This window comes from Papaver somniferum, chromosome 10 (genome assembly GCF_003573695.1).
Source record: "Papaver somniferum cultivar HN1 chromosome 10, ASM357369v1, whole genome shotgun sequence".
In the NCBI taxonomy this organism is placed as follows: Eukaryota; Viridiplantae; Streptophyta; class Magnoliopsida; order Ranunculales; family Papaveraceae; genus Papaver; species Papaver somniferum.
Window position 1 is genome coordinate 140,693,783 of NC_039367.1, and position 19,518 is coordinate 140,713,300.

General features: G+C 40.3%; 1 protein-coding gene, 1 non-coding gene and 2 pseudogenes across 2 annotated transcripts; 2 read left to right on the forward strand and 2 right to left on the reverse strand.

Annotated features, from left to right (window-relative positions):
- Nucleotides 1–986: 986 nt before the first annotated feature.
- On the forward strand, nt 987–2,054 carry LOC113316341 (uncharacterized mitochondrial protein AtMg00810-like). Its single transcript, XM_026564544.1, has one exon. It carries the CDS (start codon nt 987–989, stop codon nt 2,052–2,054), a length of 1,068 nt encoding a protein of 355 aa, XP_026420329.1.
- A 1,813-nt stretch (nt 2,055–3,867) lies between these two features.
- On the reverse strand, nt 3,868–5,311 carry LOC113316342 (annotated as a pseudogene).
- Nucleotides 5,312–5,617: 306 nt separating this feature from the next.
- TRNAM-CAU lies at nt 5,618–5,689 on the forward strand. The gene has a single exon. It is a non-coding gene; the product is annotated as a tRNA-Met (tRNA).
- Nucleotides 5,690–5,985: 296 nt separating this feature from the next.
- LOC113316343 lies at nt 5,986–18,613 on the reverse strand (annotated as a pseudogene).
- Nucleotides 18,614–19,518: the final 905 nt, after the last annotated feature.

Sequence of the window (19,518 nt, forward strand, 5' to 3'; positions counted from 1 at the left end):
CTCTGAATCCAAGATGGGTTCATTGGAGAAAAATGGATAGATTTGTTGTTAGTTGTTTGAAAACAATTTTTACTTCAACTATTTCTGGTGATGTGTTTGGATTAACTTATGCTAGGGAAATTTGGAATTACCTTGAATCAAGTTCTAGATCTCAAAATCTTGCAAGGAAAAATATGTTGAGAGCTCAATTATTTGGACTCAAGAAAGGAAATATGACTCTCATGGTTTATTTACAAAAGATAACGGAGATTGCATATTCTTTGGCTGCTATTGGAGAAAAAGTAAGTGATTTTGATTTGTTGATGCATGCTCTAAATGGATTAGGAAGGGAATATGACAATTTTGTAATTTCTGCTCAAAATAGGGATACTCCTTATTCTTTTGGTGAATTGAAGGAAAGACTTATTGCTCATGAGCAATGGATTAGTGATCAACGTAGAGATAGTACTGTTATCTTTGATTCTCAAAATCCTGCTGCTTTTTATGGTAGAAACACAAATGGTTCAGGGTATAATCAAAGTAATGGGAACAAGAAAAAAAATGGGTCTGCTTCAAATTATGGAAATTACAAGAATGCTAATGGTCCTAAGCAAAATGTGCAATTTCCACATACTATTAATGGTGATACAAGAGATGCTTCTTCATCTAATGGTGATTCCAGAAGAGGTCAATGGGATTTCTCTCATGTAGAATGTCAAATTTGTAGAAAGAAAGACCATTATGCTAGTAGATGTCACTTTAGCTATTATCCACTACCAGCTACTGGTTTTGTGGGAGTTTCTGATTCTTCTCTTCAACAGCAAAATGAAAATAATAGTGAAAATGGCAATGCTAGTACTTCACAGGATTTTTCTGGTTTTAATATGAGTGTGATGGCAACAAATGATGATCCTTCCATCTCAACTCAATGGCTTTCTGATTCTGGTGCATCTGCACATATGACTGGTGATTCTTCATTACTTTAGAATACTTCTTCAACTGCTGTGATGATTCTCTTACTTTATGTGGATGATATAATACTTACTGGTAGTTCAGATGATCTTATGAGTACTTTTATTCAAAAATTAAGTGCTGAATTTGCAATGAAGCAGTTGGGTGGCTTGAATTATTTTTTGGGAATAGAGGATGCTAGAACTGATGATTCTATACTTTCAACACAGAAAAAGTATATCCTAGAGTTATTAACGAAAGCTAATATGCTTCATTGTAAGCCTTGTAATACACCTGTAGTAAAGGAATTCAGAGCCTCTATTCATGATGGAATCTTATTGGATAATCCATCAGAATACAAAACTATAGTTGGTAGCTTAAAATATCTAACTCTTACAAGACCTGACATAGCTTATGGTGTCAATTGTGTATCTCAGTTCATGCATGCTCATACAGACATTCATCTGCTTTTAGTTAAAAGGATTTTGAGGTATTTAAAAGGATCACTTGGTTTAGGACTTGTTTTAAGAAAAGGGGATACAAGTGCAATTACAACTTTTACTGACTCTGATTGGGCTGGATGCCCTGATACAAGAAGGTCTACTTCAGGTTATGCAGTTTTTATGGGAAATTCATTAATATCATGGTCAAGCAAAAAGCAACCTACAGTGTCAAGATCATCTGCAGAGGCAGAATATGAGTCTTTGTCAGTTGTGGCTTCTGAGTTAGAATGGTTATCAAATCTGTTTAAAGAACTACATATTTCAGTTACTTATCCAACAACTGTAAATTGTGACAAAACTTCTGCTATTTGCCTAGCATTTAATCCAGTGTTTCATGCCAGGGAAAAACACATAGAAGTCCAATATCATGTGGTAAGGGATTTGGTGTTGTCTGGATTCTTGAAAGTTCAGCATGTTGCTTCAGAAAGTCAGCTTTCAAATTTATTCACAAAGGGGCTCTGTTTTCCTGCATTCTCTACTTTGTTACAACAACTGTTGGGCATTTCACCTTCACAATTTTCTACTGTTGATGATGATGCCGCTGCAGAGGTTGTTCCACCAGTTACTGAAGATGGTGTTCACTTTACAGGCTTTGCTTCTCAGTCTTCTACTGTATCTTAAATACTTGTTCTAGCTTCTTTTTTTTTATCAAGTTCATTATTGTGCCTGCCAGTATCAACTTCAGGGGGCTATTAGGAATATTAGTCAAAGTCAGTATGAGTCTTTGTCAAGATTATTGGTCAAGTCAAGTCATAGTCTAGATGACTTAAGTTTGTAATAAATACTCTTTATTGTGGCTGAAAAGAGTATGGCTGTGTATTGAGAAAAACAAAACTTTATACAAAACTTTTCCTCTCTACAACTTTCTTAGATTTCACGGACTCTCCTTGATATCATTTAGTTTTGGCATGGGTCTCGTGTTTGTCTAGAAATCTCATTGTGATGAGTAATTAAGTAACATTAGTAAGAAGAAGTCAAATGACTAAGATGGATATGCATGGCGAACACTAGCCAAATTGTCCTGATATAAAACTAATCAACATGTACTGCAAAAACTATACGTGAAAGGTGAGATATGAATGTCATGAATGAATTTTATATATCTCTACTATGACAGCCAACAAACATATTTCTCTATTATTACTAGCTATTGTACTATTTATGCAATCCTATCCACAAAAATTTGGTGGGTGCATATAGATTTCGAGATAGAACGAGTGAGAAGAATAAACGGCTCTGGCTATTAAGGTGTCCCAAAGGCCATTTTATACAGGTTTCTGGAAGAGTATATAAGCATAAAGCTACTAATAAATTATAGCAGTAGAGAGAAAACATTACACGCGGGGACAAGAACAAGTTTAAACTTTCTCGGAGGAAAAGTGCAACAATTCTACGATTTAAGCTTTAAAGTTCTTAGTAAACAGAGTTACAGAGAGAAAAGAAAGTGAGAATTACTAAGCAAGGTTCAAAGTGAAAAGAATTTGAAACGTATATACAAAAGTTAGATCAAGTTATGGTGATTCAGAGAATAGAATTATGTATAAGAATGGTGAAGTTTGCAATCGAGTTTGTTGTAATCTTTGTTGAAGCTGTGGGATGTGCTCTTAGGGAAAATGCTACATCAGTACCTATACCTGCTCATCTCACTACATATGTACCTCTTGTTGGTTTTCTACCTTAAATGCGTGCATTGATCAGACCTTGATGCAGCAACGGAACCGATAATATACAACACCAAAAGCAATGATTGTGGTACTTGTTACACAATTTTTAATCACTTGATTTGCATATGCGAGAAATAATTGATAGTGATTACCTGGAAAAGAAGTATAAATGTTTTTGGTATATATAGATGAACGAAAGGTGAAAATACTGTTGATTTAAGAATTGTTGTTTTTTCTTAATTGTACAAGTTTTGCAGCTCATTTTAAGTTGAGATTTCTTTTGCCGCAATATGATTCTATCTATCTCCTGTTCCACACAAACATAATTCATCGAAAGAACTAAGAATTCCACAAACAAACACCAGTTAATTAAGCAAGTTGCAATTTAAGATTCATCTGCTAGCAGTTTCGGATCAAGTTTAGTTTCTTCCGAACAAATAACTCCAACAAATTCTTCGGTAAAAGTGTTTTATTACCTGAATATGTTTATTTATTGCAGTCTGTTAAAAGTTTTGTTTAGTCTTATGAAGAAGAACGTCCATTTAAAAGTCCTTAAGAACAAAGATATGGGTTTGTAACTATAATCGGCTTTTCGTTCGAGTAGATTCCTCTTAGTCAACATCTCCAACACAAGTCCAAATTGATCAAGAGTTGTTTATGAAATCTAGAAAGTGCATTAACTAAGCCGAAGTAGTTTTAATTGAATATATGTCACCACGAACTGATCCACAAATTACTTAAAAACATGGAAAACAAAGATACATGCTTGACTAGAAGAATACATAAATTGTCGGATTCTTTGAAGTGATGGACTTGAAATCACTTATTTTTCAAGTCTTAAAAAACTTACCCCAATTATATTCCTTGTATTTGGCTGGATTCTGGTCGTTTATCAGCTCGTCTAATGGCTTTACCATTACAGTATGTGAAGGGTTGAAAAAGAAAGGGATTGAAAATCTTGCCCTCTCAGAATTAACCACCACCCTATGTTCTGCACTCTCGTACTCATCGTTGCTCCAGACCTATAGTTACATCAAAATGTCATAACAGTAACTTAATCAGCTAGGTCCTCCCCAAAAAAGATGACACACGATGTGTTATGTAGTTTATGTACCTGAATTATATCGCCAACGTTGATTATGTAAGAACCTGCAATAGGCATGACCTTGATCCACTCACCATCTGTTTTGCGCTTTACTTCTAGACCACCAAGGCACCAACATCATCCTGTGCTAGAACAGTCAAGGCACCCGAATCTTTGTGATGACCCACGCCAAGAGCCAAATGTGGTACTGGACAAGGTGGGTAGTGGTTGATTAACCGTATGAAACTCGTGTGCTCATCATTGAAGTAACCATTTAACCTCTTTTCTGGCAAGCCCAAGCTTAAGGCCATGATTTCTAGCAGCTTAAATGATAGTTTTTCCATAGCTTTAGCATATTTTTCAAGTGTAGGATGGGCTAGTAATCAAATTTCTAGGGGAGCTATAATTTTTTCCCCAGAAAATACATTTAATTTTTTTTTTGCAGGGGTTGACTGGAGCACCCCTAGCCACTCCCCAGTTCCATCACTGGTCAATACAGACGAAAATGTGGTAGCTTTTCTCTCTATCAGAGCCAAGCTTTCAATCCTGGGACCTGTGGGTTGCCCACCACGCTGCCACTTGATTTGGTATCATATTTGATTAAATGAGTGACTCAATGAGCTGCTGCGCTTTTGATAGTAATTAATCACTGATAATGATTGTTGTAAAACTGTTTTACCTGAATTAAGGAGGATAATTTGGCCATTGGTTCCTCAACTCATGGAGTTCATAATTTTGGTCATGAACTTGACATGAGGCAGGTAAGACCATGGGATCCTTCACGGTGAAGTCGAACACTTCCTTCCAGTCTCTAACATTCTTGGTATGCTCAGTGTCGTAATAACCCAAAGGATCAGTCTCGTCTCTCTTAACTTTTCGTCTTTCCTCAGGCGACAGATGGAAGAATTTCTTCACTGTTGCATCGACTCTTTGTTGGAGTTCACACGGTACGCCGTGATTGACGACTTGGAAACAATCTCAGTTTGAACACCGACTGAATCCGAACTCTGATAATTCTGTGTTAATTAAAAGAGGTCAATCACTGGAATTCCTTCTACTATCTCAGCAGAATTGTTGGGCTTTGGCCTGTGCTCTAGAGGTTGGACAAAAGCCACATCAACTTCAGCCATCTGATCTCTCTATCCTTCTTTAAAAGAAAATGCATTTCTCTCGGTTAAGAGGAGTTGAATTCTTAGCCTCAAGATAATGTAGCATTCAGGAACTCAGACCTAAAATGCGTTGGCCTTTTGCGACTTTTAATAAGTCATTGTGCATGTGAAAGGATAAACTGCACCTTTGGAGCAGCTTTAGTTGGCAAAGCTACAAAGAATGAGAGAATCTCTTTTATGGCAAACCTAATGCAGCACGTGTACGTCTAGTTTTTCTCCATTAAATGTTTCAAACGTTATATTAATGGCTTATACAGTTGACAACAAATCAGAGTGGCGCAGCGGAAGCGTGGTGGGCCCATAACCCACAGGTCCCAGGATCGAAACCTCGCTCTGATAGAGAAAAGGCTTCCCACACTTGTTTTTTTTTCCGACTCAAAAAGGGCAAGATTTGTTTCTTTTTCCACTCAAAAAAAGGGCAAGATTTTGCAAAAACTGAAACTAATGCATTACAACCCCCCAATTGTTCAATACAGTATTCCCTTAAAAATGGTAGTCCCCGTGCACTATCAGAATTAACCTTGACACTATCTAAGTTTTGATTCTTTTGAACAAACTTACTACATTCTAAGTTATTGTTCTGAATATCTAAGTTATTGTTCTGAATGATCGATCTCTTAACATGCAGAAGATAATCAGCCAGATTGTTTAAAATGGTGTATTTGAAGGTTTTCAACATCAAGTTTCTTGAAAATGTTTAGCCTCCTTGTCTTCAGAAACTTTCCCCAATTGTACTCTTTATATTTCGATGGATTCTGTGTGCTTATGAACTCATCTAATGGTTTAATCATCACATCGTGAGCAGGGTTTAAGGAGAAAAGAATGGAAAACCTATCCTTCTTTGAGTTAACCATCACTCTGTGCTCTGGACTTTCGTACTTATCATTTTTCCAAACCTGTTGCACTTCAAGACTAACTCAAACATTGGCTCCGCTGCTGCAAAAAAGCGAATTTAAATCTGAAGGAATTACCTGAATTTAGTCGCCAACATTGATAACAAAAGAACCTTGAATGGGATTAACCCTGATCCAGTCTCCTTATATTTTCCGCTTAACTTCGAGGCCGTCTACATCGTCCTGAGCATGAATAGTCAGTGCACCACCATCCTTGTGTCGACCAACCCCAAGGGCAAGGTGAGGTGCAGGATAGTGTTTCAGGAAGATAAAACTCGTGTTGTTCTGATTGAAGTAATCGTTCAGCCTCTTCTCTGGTAAACCCAAGCTCAGCGCCACCAGTTCCAGCAACTTAATTGACAAGTTCTCAACAGCACTGGCATACTCTTGGCACACTTCCCTGATCCATAGAATAAACCAGTGAGATATAAAATAAAAATCTCATTAATCACAACCTAGATATTTCGTTTCAGAACCGTGTGTATAAGTTACCTTAGTTCAAGAGGGTAATTAGGCCATTTGTTCCTCAACTCTTGGAGCTCATTATCACACCAAGGTTTCCTCCTCTATGTCAGTCATTAACATCGGTTTCGTATGACAGAATGGCACCTCAGTCACTTATCGTGCAACATTTTTTCCGGCCCATTCGTCCAGGGTTGATGGGACCTTTAAGCTGGAAATTGCATTTTCTTTCGACTTAGATATGCCACATAAGATTTGGCAATTCCATGCACACACGTAAACAATCTTAACATGTCATGTGTTAGGGCGAGGACTTGATAGAGGAACATAATTCAAAGAACATCATATCCCGGAATAGCTTCTTGTTAAGTCTAATGATATTTTGATTTTCAAACACTTGCTTGTCTATAACTCGAAACTAAGATTGAGAGAAAAACACAAGTGTTAATGAGAATTTCAAGACTTGTGAATTCATTCTTGAGTTTGTGATGTTTTGTGCAAAACTCCAACGGTTAAGTCATTAGATAATTGTTATCTTTTGCACATTATATCCTATTGAAACTATTTTCGGGAGTTGGTAGTTTAATGATTTTCAATCACTTGAATTTCACAAACTAACGAACAAAGTTTTTGATAAGTTTGTAGCACTCAAAGTATAAGACAAACAACGTTTTTGAGCTTGTGAACCTAATATTGTGAGTTCGCAACCTACTCTAGAGAGTTTCCCTGAGATTTTTTGTCTAATGAGTTCGCGATCCTATTAAAGAAAAACTTCTCGAGATTTATATTGTCATTTGAGCTCGGTAATTAATAACCTATATAGGCTCGAGTTCGTGCACTTATTAAAAGAATAACCCTATGAGTTGAGAGCATTGAGTTTGTGAACCTAGAGAGCTGAGTTTGGGAACCAAGGTCTTGTTGTCCTAAGAGTTTTGAACATTTGAGTTCGCATATTTAGAGAGGTGAGTACGCAAAATTAACAAGAATAATATTCTCGTTTAGCCTTCTTGCATTTGAATTCGTGAACCTACCTATTTGAGTTCGGAAACCTACAAAAGCATAGTTCTCTGTTTTTTATCTTAATTAGGTTCACTAACTTGAAATTAATGAGTTGGTGTGTAACTTTATTATCTTTGGGCTCATCCATTCTTCTTCTTTGGATTTCAAAGAGAAACTTTCTACACACTCACGAATTGCTAATTCTTAGCTAATTTCTTTGTTAGAAAGTCTAGTTCTTTGCTTGAAAGTTTTAAGTTATTTTTGGTAGTAATTTTTTTCATAAAATTCACTTTATCTAAAAAATTGTCTACAACTTCAAAAAATGGAGAGAACCTCATTGCAAGTCTATTTCTTTTGAAAGAAACAATTTGTATTTCTTGGAAACGACTTTGATTTAGCGATTGAGAATTAACGTGGGTTGAATAAATTCATTGCTTACATCCTAAAAAATACAGCTTTGGATTGATCACTATAATTTAAAGACATCACCAACACAGAAAACTTAATCCATACACGCATGCATGTGTATCTTTTTGCAAATTTTTCCATCAAAGACCTAAGGATATTCGTGATAGAAGGTTCGAATTTGAACAACTTCATTTAGAATTCGTGATGCACAAGGTCACCAATCTTGAAAGAAAGATAGTTTCTTAACTTGTGTTTGTATTTTTGATTCTTATATTTCTTTTATATTAATTCTAAGGTCGATTTTTGAAAGCCTTACTGTCCGTAGTTGTTCGGTAATATGATAATATGTGTGAACACAAAGATCATTGTCATCTGAGTATTCACAAATAATGCGCGCAGACTCATGACAATACAGTAAATAAGCTGCGCCTGAGGGGAATGGATTGGATAAGTCGAATACTTGACTCAGAGTTCTAATACTCTTCCTCGTCTCATAAACTACAATCATTGTTCTTAACTCATACAATAAGATAAAATAGTGGATGAGGTATAAAATATACGACCATGATATACCATAAGTATCGAATTGAACATAAAGTACAAATGCATGAATATAGATGAAACGATTAACTTATATGATTCATCACTCAGATCTCTGTCTGCGGGTTTGGGTTTTTCATTATACGTATGAAGGTTACAGAAATAGTCGAATGACTTTGAGATCAACATAAGACTGCGTAGCAGGAAAAACTTCACTTACACTCTCTATCTCTGTCTCTCTCCTATTCTCCCCTCAATGTTTTTCGGCCCTCCTCTTCACTTGGGAGAGAGGGGTATTTATAGGGAGGTTACGTGGGGTCCACTTCTGATGCCCATTATAACCTTATCCTCTTGTGTTTTGTGCCACTCACGCAGAAGTCTTCGTGTTCTCGGCTGCATCTGCGTCTGGATACGCAATATTATCTGCGTTTTTTATACAGGCTGACTGACACGTATGCTGTTTGAGGGTATTTAATGCGGGTAGTTGAGATGTCTGTCCGCGGTAGACAGCTGTCCTCTGCCCCTGTCTTGTCTGCGTCAGTCTGACTATCCCCAGCTGTAGATCTTAGATCTTTCTAGCGATAGGATAAAGTGACTCTTGGATGTCCACGCGTGATATCATATCTTGATGCCCTTAGCCGCATGTCCTCCACGCGTGTCTTTGTGGGCACGTGGCGGAAGATGAAATGTGTACCTACAATTTTCCCCTTTTCCTCCTACTGGGCGGTTAGTCGAAGTGGGAAGAAAAAACGTGTTACTCTCTTCATCTTCTCTTTATTATTTTCCTAGATTTTAGGGCACGTTCCCCACTATTTGCAATAACTTCTTCTTGGGTAGTGGGGCGGTTTTTATTTCTCTTTGCATATATATATGAGAAGGAATGTGAAAATTCTCTAATCATAAATTTCATTCATTCTCTTTGTTCAGAATTTTCATTCTTTGTTCTCTACTTTTGTATCCTTGTTATTAACTGCTGCTGCTGCTACTGTTGCTCCTCAATGTTTTCTGTTGCTGCTGCTACTGTTGTTTGTCAAGGTTTTCTGCTGCTGCTACTGTTGTTCGTCGAGGTTTTCTGCTTAATTTTTTGTTTATAGGTAGGTGATTTTACTGTTTCTTGATTATCTTTTGATGAACTGTTGCTGTGTGTTTGTGATGAAGAACATATATATAAGTGTGTGTATGATTGCCCCTGTTCATTATTACAAACAGTAATGATTTCTTCCTTCGTATATGCTTGCCCCTATTTGTTATTTCCCCTTTTATTTAGGGTTTGTTCTTATTTTCCATCTGGTTCATGATTATGAAGAACTGGATGAAATTGGGATTTTTAATTTCTGTTTTGTCTTCGCGGAAATCTGAAACTTGTTTGTGTACTACGCAGACATGGCTGACCGTCCGCGGGTGTCTTATCAAACTCCACCGCCTAGTCCGCGTAGATCTCCTCCGCGTAGGGATCCTGATGTTTCTCCGCCTGGTGGAGGTTCGTCTAAATCTTCCCAAGGTGATGCCCGCGTTCATAGGGTTTCGTCTTCTTCTGGTCAGAGGCACTTAACTTCTAATAGGGGTGAGTCGCAGAGAGGGAATACGCAGAAGGGGGACCGTCCAAAAGAGTCTCCTGGCTCCCGGTATGCTGTTTCTATTCCCTTAGTTAATACGCGTGATGATCCCAAGAGAACGCGGGATGTCCTACCTCTTCGGTAAGTGGCGCCTCCTTCCGCGTCTCATCAACATCCTCTACCTCCCCCTCCAGTTTCTCAACCCAAGGAGAGGTCTTCGAAATAAGTGGTTTCGAAGACTGATGTATCTAAGGTTCATCCTAAGAGGAAAGCTTCCGATAGAAACCCTTCAAAGGGTTCTGCGCCTGATCCCGTAGAGGAGGAAGATATTTCTCAGGAAATACGTAGCGTCGCTGTTGGGGAGAAGAAAGTGACCTTCAAACATTGATCTGGAGATTTTCAAGGAAAAGCATGGTCTTCATCTATTCGATGTTCTTTTTTACGCTGCTGATGATGGTATTACTTATGAGATGATATCGACATATAAGTTTGATGAATTTCATCTGCTGACCACGGTGGGGGCCTTTGAAGCGGGTCTTATGTTGCCTTTGTACAAGTCTGGGGATTCTTTTTATTATGATGTGATGTCTGGTCGAGAGGGTTCTTCGAAGAACACACACTGTCGCTCTATTTCCCAACTTCATGAGAATTATCTTCGTGCACTGAGGGAGTGTTATCTTCGTAGCAAAGGAGAGACGATGATGACTCTTTATGTTCCCAATCCTGAGGAAAGGGAGTGGTATACGCCTGAGAATTTTAACAAGTCTTTCGGTGACTATGTTAACAGTAGGAATCGTAAACCGTGGAGTGTGAGTCTTCGGAATATTGCCGCTCCTCGAGGTGAGATCCTCCTTCTGAGTGAAGTAAGTGGTGCTAAGGTGAAGTATGTCCTGGGTACAGAGAATTCTACTAACAAATTGGTGTTTCCTACTCGTGATCGGATGAAGCGTGATCATGACTATGAATGGCACGCAACTGTTATTGAGGTTGTTGGTCCCTGGGCTTGGAGGTGGGTTCCAGGTCCGCAAGGATGGCGTCCTACCGAAGATAGCCAGATACGGGCAGATCCTCCTGCTCGTTATGGGAATTTCCGTCCTTGGCATTTGAATTTTGAGGGCATGAATTTCCAATATGCCCTCGATGTTGGTGATGGAGATGACGAAGAGAGTTCCGATGCTGATCTTCAAACGAAGAATGCTGCGGTTGTCAAGGTAAGATTTCCATATGCCTTGTCCTTTAGTTGAGGCAGTTTTAATTCTTTTCAAAGTCAGGGATTTTTATTCTTGTGCCTTGTATTTTTATGCGACGAAGAAGAGGAGGATAAATCCCAAGCAGTCCACCACCGCAACAATCGAGGATGCGGAGGTTTATGAAGAAGTTAACAGTCCTGTGACTGAGCTTGGAGAGGATGAAGATATGTCTGATATGGAAGAGCGTACTGATACATCTTCTCCAGGTAATGATGATGGGGAATTTGTTGAAGGGAATACTACCGCTGGTGGCAGCGGTATTGGTGGTGAAATTAATCCAGCAGGTTGTCATGATGCTGGTGCCGAAGCTAATCCTGCGGGTTGCAGTGATGCTGGTGATGATAACACTGGCCTTGGTGATCAGGGTGTTGTTGGTGGTGAAATTCCTGCTACGTCTCAGGAGTTTTCCTTTGGTCGGATTTATTCTGCGGAGGATAGGTTTGACATAAACGCTGCCCTGGGCCTGGCTTCTGAGTTCAAACTGCTTTCCCCAAACGATGATTGGGATGCGCTTGGTAACTCTAGAAAGGCGGTTGGAAAGGGCAAGGGAGTCGTGGATTCTAGTGATGTTCTAGAGGGGAGCGGTGCTAGAGACCTTCCAGATTTGGATGCGGGAGTAGCCTCGAACTCTTCGGGTGCTAAATTCACGGACATGGGTAAGTCCTCGGTTGGGTCTTCTGGAGATGATTTTCCTCAGTCACTGATCCTTGATGGTGATGATTCCATCTTAGCTTGGTTTAAAAAGAAGAACTTGATGTTCATACCCAATCCAGCTCTTGTGGTGGAGGGTGAGAAGAAATCTGATACCTATACCCGTAAGATGATGCAATTGTCTCCCTAGGACCAGGTTGCAGAAGCGTGGGATAAGAATATTCGGGCCTTGGAGGCTGCTCTAGTGGTCGACGCTCCCTCGACTGCTGTTGATATGATGGCGTTGGCTGATGGGTATCAGTATGGATTTCCCCAACATCGGATGTTAGAGGTGAGTTCTCTTATCATTTTTCCTTGTATCAATTTTTAGCAATTTTTAGAGTCAGGGTGTTCTAATCTTCTGATTTGCAGATGATGAGGAGTGAGCATTGAAATCACATGTTGTACCCGTTTTTTAAGGCCAAATCCCTTAAGTTGGAGGCTAAGCTTCGTCTTCGGGAAGAGGAGCTTACTGCGGCTGAGACTGTCATTTATGATAGGGATAGGGAGATATGTGAGTTGAAGAGTCTCCTCAAGGCTAAGGAGAAACAAGGCAAGGAGGAGGAGAAGCTTAGCCTGGATCTTGCTATGGCTCGTAGTGAGTTGGAAGAGGCCAAGAAGAATTCTTCGGCTGTTACAGGTTTGATTATCTGTTCTCTTCCTTGCTGTTGTCCTTTACTGTAATTAGTGTTCTGTCTGAGTCTCCCTCCCCACCCTATCTTCAGTGGGTGGAGTTCCTGAGTTAGTATGGCTTCAGAAAGAGCGGCAGCGTCAGAAATCTCACATCACAGAGTTGGTAGAGAAGATAAAGAGCGAGGATGATAAGTGGAATGCTCGTGCCGATGAACATAATGCTCTGGCAGAGGAGTGGCGGGGCAGACGAGTCCAAATGATTGATATGCAGAACAAATATAACAATGATCGTCGTTTGTTTAATGGAACATTATTGTGGACGCGTGATAATCTTCGTGACTCCCGAGAACAGGTATCATCATTGGAAGCTAAAATCAATCTCTTGGAAGAAGAATTGCGTCAAGATCGTTCTTCTCAGTCTTCTGATGTTAAAGATTACATTCAGCGTCTTGCTAGGGAGAGAGATGACGCTAGGGCTGAGGCTGGTGCTCTTAGCAAAACTTTAGCTGCGTCTAGGGTTGATGTGGTATGCCAAGCTGAGTCTGAGAGAAATCTTGAAATAAATACGTATCGGCTCAAAAAGGGTATGGAGGGTTTAAACAATGAGTTCAACCATCTTCGTCACTTGGATTCAATGAAACAAGTAGAATTAGATGCGAGTCAGTACGCCCTTTCAACCCTTCAAGCGGATTATAAGAAGTCAGATGAGTATGATTTTCTTTATGAAGCCCGTGATGCTGTTGTTAACGAATATGAAATAGCTTCGGCGAGAGTCGAAGGTATATGCTTATATTATCGAGTGTGATTCTGTAGTTTCCTGGACCTAACCATCTGCATTTTTATTTTCCTTGCAGAGCTCCAGGGACAGCTTCGCACTGCAAATGAAGAGCTTGTGAAGGCTCAATCTCAATTAGTGCATCAGGAAAGCCAGATTAATTATCACAAAGGTTTAGCTACAGCAAGGGACGAGTCTTCCCAAGCCGCTTCGAAGGAAGTGAGTCGCCTTTCCTCGTTGTTGTCAAAGGCTGAGATGATGAACACTGTTATTGCGTACAAGGCTCGGTGTCAACTAGTGGAAGAGACTAACAAAATTCTGGATAGCATCGAGTATGATCTTAAGACCGACCATGTCCTTATCAAGAGCTATCCGCGCCGTGAGAAACCCCCGCCCCTACATCTGGTTCTTCAGGGCCTTCCTCAGGTGGGAGCGTACCTTCAACGCAGAAGGGGAAGATTGCTAAACCTGCTGTTGGGGTTGAACCATCCGAGTAGATTATTGTAGAGAGTTGATCTTTGTTGATTATAAGGCTTCGTGAGATTCCTTTTGTATTTTCTTGTTTCCGCGTATCATTGCCAAGCCTGTAATCAACTTTTAATGAATTGATCATTGTTTTAATTTTTATCTGTGTTGTCCAACTTCTTTTATTGTTATGGTTAATTTGGAATGTAATTGAATGTAATCAAGGATAGCGAAGTATTTGAGTGCGAACCCGAAGTATGTGTATCTTCGTGAACGTCTTGAGACGTGTCACCCCGCTGGCTAATCCTGGGCCAGAGTATTCCCAGACGGTGGGGGTCGGGGAAGCGTTCTAGGATATGAGTTGTTTGGAATGTACGTTCATTCCGTCAACCCGCTGCCATAAGATTGGTTGGGTATATCTTTCAGCTGGATGCCTTCCCCATGGTCCTACACTTATAGACGTTGATAGGGGAGTCCCGAGAGATTGTAGGTGACTACTTTCCCCAAGTAAAATAGAACAACAATTAACACAAGTGTTTACGTGGTTCGACAGCAGAGTGTCTACGTCCACGGGTGAAAGAGGGTTAAAGTGTTTATTCAGTTTGTTGAGTTACATTTAGAAGAATTCCATTGATGGAACCTCTGAGGTAGTAAACAGTAAAAAACAGGAGGATGAAGTATTGACGCGGAGGCTTTATTTACAGGTGTAGGGTTCTCGTGAGGTGTTGTATTTACACGCGGTTGTCTTGTTACTATGTTGCTCCATGTATTGTGACTATTTTTTTTGCCAAAAGTTTGCTTGATTGATAGGTTGAGGTTTGCTATTCCTCTCTCAGAGATAGAAACATGTCGATCGCAAGCGTCGTTTTCTTCTTCTGGCACTCTTCACGCAGATGCAGGTCTGCGTTTCCCTCTACGGGTAGTATGGCTTGAGATATTTTGCATTCCATGGGTGTTTGAGGATCTCCCCTTTTAGGTTGCGCAGATAATAAGACCCATTTCCTGCAACATCATGTATGACGAAGGGTCCTCCCCATGTTGGTGCTAATTTGCCCCACTTGTTTTCTCATTGGTATTAGGGAATGGTCCTCAGCACATACTGCCCTTCTACGAAATTTCTAAGATTAACCCTCTTGTTATACTCCCTTGCTATTTTCCTTTGATATTTTTCCATTTTTTGTAGTGCTTCCTCCCTCCTCTCTTTTAGATCATCCAACCTTTCCAACATCATGTACGCTGTGAGGTTCTTCTTTCATGCTTCAGTCTTCGTAGTTGGCATGATTATTTCTGTTGGGATAATATCTTCGGCTCCATAGGTGAGTAAGAATGGGGATTCTCCCGTGGCTGATCTTCGAGTTGTTCTATAAGCCCACAAAACGTTGTGTAGTTGCTCACACCAACGCTTCTTGTATTCGTCAAACTGCTTTTTGAGGATGAGTGCGAGGGTTTTGTTTGTGGCTTCTGCCTGACCATTGCTTTGAGGGTAAATTGGTGTTGACTTGTTCTTTCGAATTTTGAAAGTATCGAAGAGTAAGTCGATGTTCTTTCCCTAGAATTACTTGCCATTGTAGGATACAATCTCAGCTGGTATGCCAAACCTGCAAATGATGTTTTGAAAGATGAATGTGAAGACATCTGCGTCTCGGATCCTTGACAGGGCTTTAGCCTCTACCCATTTGCTGAAATAGTCTGTGGCCACTATCAAAAATCTTCTCTTCCCTGATCCTTCGATTAGGGGACCCACGATGTCTATGCCCCATTTTGAGAATGGCCAAGGGATGTCTACTGGGTTCAAAATTGTTGCGGGTGCGTGGATTTTTTTGGCGAAACGCTGACATTCTTCACATCTTCGTGACATTCTTGCAGCGTCTCGTATCATTGTTGTCTAGTAATAACCTTGATTTTTCGCCTTATCTGCTAGGGATCTCATTCCGCTGTGATTGCCTGCGTCGCCGCGGTGTATGTATTTCAAAATCAAATGTCCTTCGGATCTGGATAGGCAACGTAATAATGGTCCGAGAAAATTTTTTTGTACACAATTTGTTTTCTCAGATCATATTTTCCTGCCTTTGACTGTATTTTTCTGGCTTGCTTTAGATCCGAGGGTAGTATTCCTTCTTTTAGGAAAAGATGAATCTTAGATCTCCAATCTTCTTCTTTGCTGAAGTCTTCATATTGATCTGCCTTAGCCATGATGTCGTCTTCTTGGAAATCATCCGCGATGAATTCTCCCACGTCATCATCTGCAATATCTTCTTCTGCGTGGTTCCTCTGTTGTGCAGCGCAGAGTTCTTGAATATCAATTGAAGGCTCGTAAATTCTGGTTACTTTGATTGCTTTGACGTCCTCGTTTCTGAGCATCGATGATATGTAGGCCAGGGCATCCGCGTGCCTGAGTTCCTTCCGTGCCAGGTGTCGGAATTTGATGTTTGGAATTTGTGATGCCAGTGTTTGCACCAATTCCATGTATGCTGACAATGTTCTGTCATAAACATTATATTGCAACCCTATTTGTCGGATGACCAGCTGTGAATCACTTGTCATACGCACGTCAGTTATGGCCATTTCTATTATCAACTGAAGGGAATGCACCACTGCTTCATATTTAACTATGTTGTTGGTATGCCCCTTGAATTCTAACCTGAAAGCATGTATGATCATGTCTCCTGTTGGGGTGGTGATTACGATGCCTATCCCTGCCGCTTGTTTATTTTTCGACCCATATACGAATACTTCCCATTGCCTAGGATTTTTTGGTTCCAAGATGTCTATAGGGTCTTTACCTTCGTCCATTTCTGGTAGTCCTGCTGCCTTTCGTCCTTCGATGATGACTTCTTCGCATTTATCCAATGGTAAGTCTGCTAGGAAATCTGCTAATACTTGTGACTTCAGAGAGTGATGTAGCTCATGGATGATATTGAATTAATCTAGGTGAGTATTCCATTTTGCAATTCTTCCTACTTTCCCTACGTTTTTAAGGTCTGCTTCTAGCGGAGCTTTGCATGGGACGCAGACGTAGTGAGTCAAAAAGTAAGTTCTGAGTTTCAGGGTTGCCCATACTAATGACAAGATGAGATGCTCGATCTTCGTGTAGTTCCTTTCTGCTGCGTTCAGAGTCTTGCTGATGTAATAGATGGGATGCTCTATCTTCGTGTTGGTTTTAACCAATACTGCGCTGACTGCATCTTTTGTTGCTGCTATGTATAGTGCCAACACTTCATCAGGGTCTGGTTTTTGTAATATAGGGATCTCAGCCATGTATTCTTTGATATTTCGAAAAGCTTCCTCGCACTCTGTCGTCCATTCGAATTTGCTTCTTTTTTTGAGGATGTTAAAAAAGTGCTTACATCTATCTGAGGACCTGGATATGAACCTCCCCAGCGCAGCCAACGAACCATTGAGTTTCTGAACCTCTTTTAAATTCTTTGGGGATGACATTCTTACGATGACTTCAATTTTAGCGGGATCGACTTCAATGCCCCTCTTCGTCACCAAATATCCGAGGAACTTTCCGGAAGTGACACCAAAGTGCACTTCTCTGGGTTTACCTTCATGTTGTGCACTCTCATTGCTTGGAAAATATCTTTTAGGTCTTGGTGATGATCTTTGCGCATCTTGCTTTTGACGAGCATATCATCCACATATACTTCCAATGTACTTCCAATCCACGGTTTGAAAATTGCATCCACCATTCTTTGGTAGGTTTCCCCTGCGTTTCGTAGTCCAAAGGGCATTCTTACGTAGCAATAGAGGCCGTGTGGTGTATAGAATGTTGTATGTTGCTGATCTTCTTCTGCTAGAAATAATTGATTGTATCCAGAGAATCCATCCATGAATGACATTTATTCGTATCCTTCGACTGCCTCGACAAGTTGGTCAATGCTTGGAAGTGAATAGCTATCTTTAGGGCAAGCCTTATTGAGGTTCGTGAAGTCGATGCATATCCTTACTCCGCCATTTGTCTTTGGTACGATGACCATGTTAGAGATCCATGTTGGGTACTTAACTTCTTTGATGAATCCAGCGTCCAGTAGTTTGCGGAGTTCCACTTCAACTGCTCGATGGTATTCTGGAGCTACTTTGCGCACCTTCTGCCTAAAAGGGGGGGTACCTGGTTTTATTCGAAGTTCGTGATGAACTAATTTTGGGTCAATTCCCGGCATGTCCCCCAATTTCCAAGAAAAAATGTCCGCGTATTCCTTTAGAAGTTTGATTAGCGCAGCTTCTCTTTCTTCATCCATCAAGGTGCCTATTCTGATAATCTTCGGGTTTTCCTCAGTACCTATGTTGACTTCTTTAGCTGCTTCGACAGGTGTAAACGTGGGTTTTGGTTCCCCCAAGAGAAGAACATTCTTTGATTGTTATTTGGTGGGCTCTCCATCTTCTTTTGTCACGGAGGTGCTTGCTTCTGCGCTGCCAGTGGAGCTTACGTTTAGAAGGCTTTTTCCGGAGATTTCTTCCAGATATGTATCTATGGTTATATCCTTACTTCTGGCTCTTCGGGACCGGTGCTTTTCTTCCCGCTCATTATTGATCTGATTCTGTAAGGTCTGACATTCCTGCGCAGTTACTTGATCTCCTTTAATTTCCATGACTCCCAGGGGTGTTGGGAATCTGAGATATTGATGGTAGGTTGCAGCTACTCCCTTGAGCTTGTGAACCCATCTCCTTCCGATGATGGCATTGTAGGGTGAAGGTGCATCTACGATGCTGAATCGAGTGTCCACTTTCATGGGCCCTGCGTCTACTTGTAAGACAATGTCCCCTAGGGGATTTGTAGCTGCGTCGTTGAATCCGTAGATGGTGTAGTAAGATGACAGCAGTTGCTCGTCGTTGAGTTCCATACGTTTGAACGTGTCATAGAACAGGACGTTGACTGAGCTTCCTTCATCGATGAGAATTTTCTTGACATTGCACCCTGCTATTGGGAGTGTGAGGACTAGGGGATCATTATGGTCTTCCATGTCTTCTTCCACATCGTCTACATCGAAATTCATGGGGGCGTCATGATAGACGCATTTATGTGTCTATTTTGTTCTCAATATTCTGTATTGTTAGACTGGATTAAGTACTTATTGTGTTATTTTGTATTTTTGTAGATGTTTTTAGAGAAATAAGCCTTTGCGGCGAAATGAGCTCGAAAAGTAGTGTTTTACACCCCAGGATAATGTACCGGAGGCACCTCAGAAATGTACCGGAGGAACCCAGAAAAATTACTATTTCCACCCCAATTGCTAAAGGGACACCCGTACAAGATTAGGGGGAGGACACTTTTCTTCTCATAATTCAAATTTTGGAAAAAGGCGGGAAAATATTTCTTCTCACTGGCAGTTGGGTCGATCGATTTTTGGAGGGGTTAGAGTTCGATTAAACCTCTGATTTTCAATGGGTATTTGTGATATGGATAGAGGAAGACATTTTGGGTGTTAGGATCGATCATAATTGGCTAGAATCATCGCAATCAAGAAATCAGGAAGCACGTTCAAGAAATGAATAT

Excerpts from the sequence above, each read along its gene's own strand:
- LOC113316341 (XM_026564544.1), top strand. The coding sequence starts at position 987 with ATGATTCTCTTACTTTATGTGGATGATATAATACTTACTGGTAGTTCA.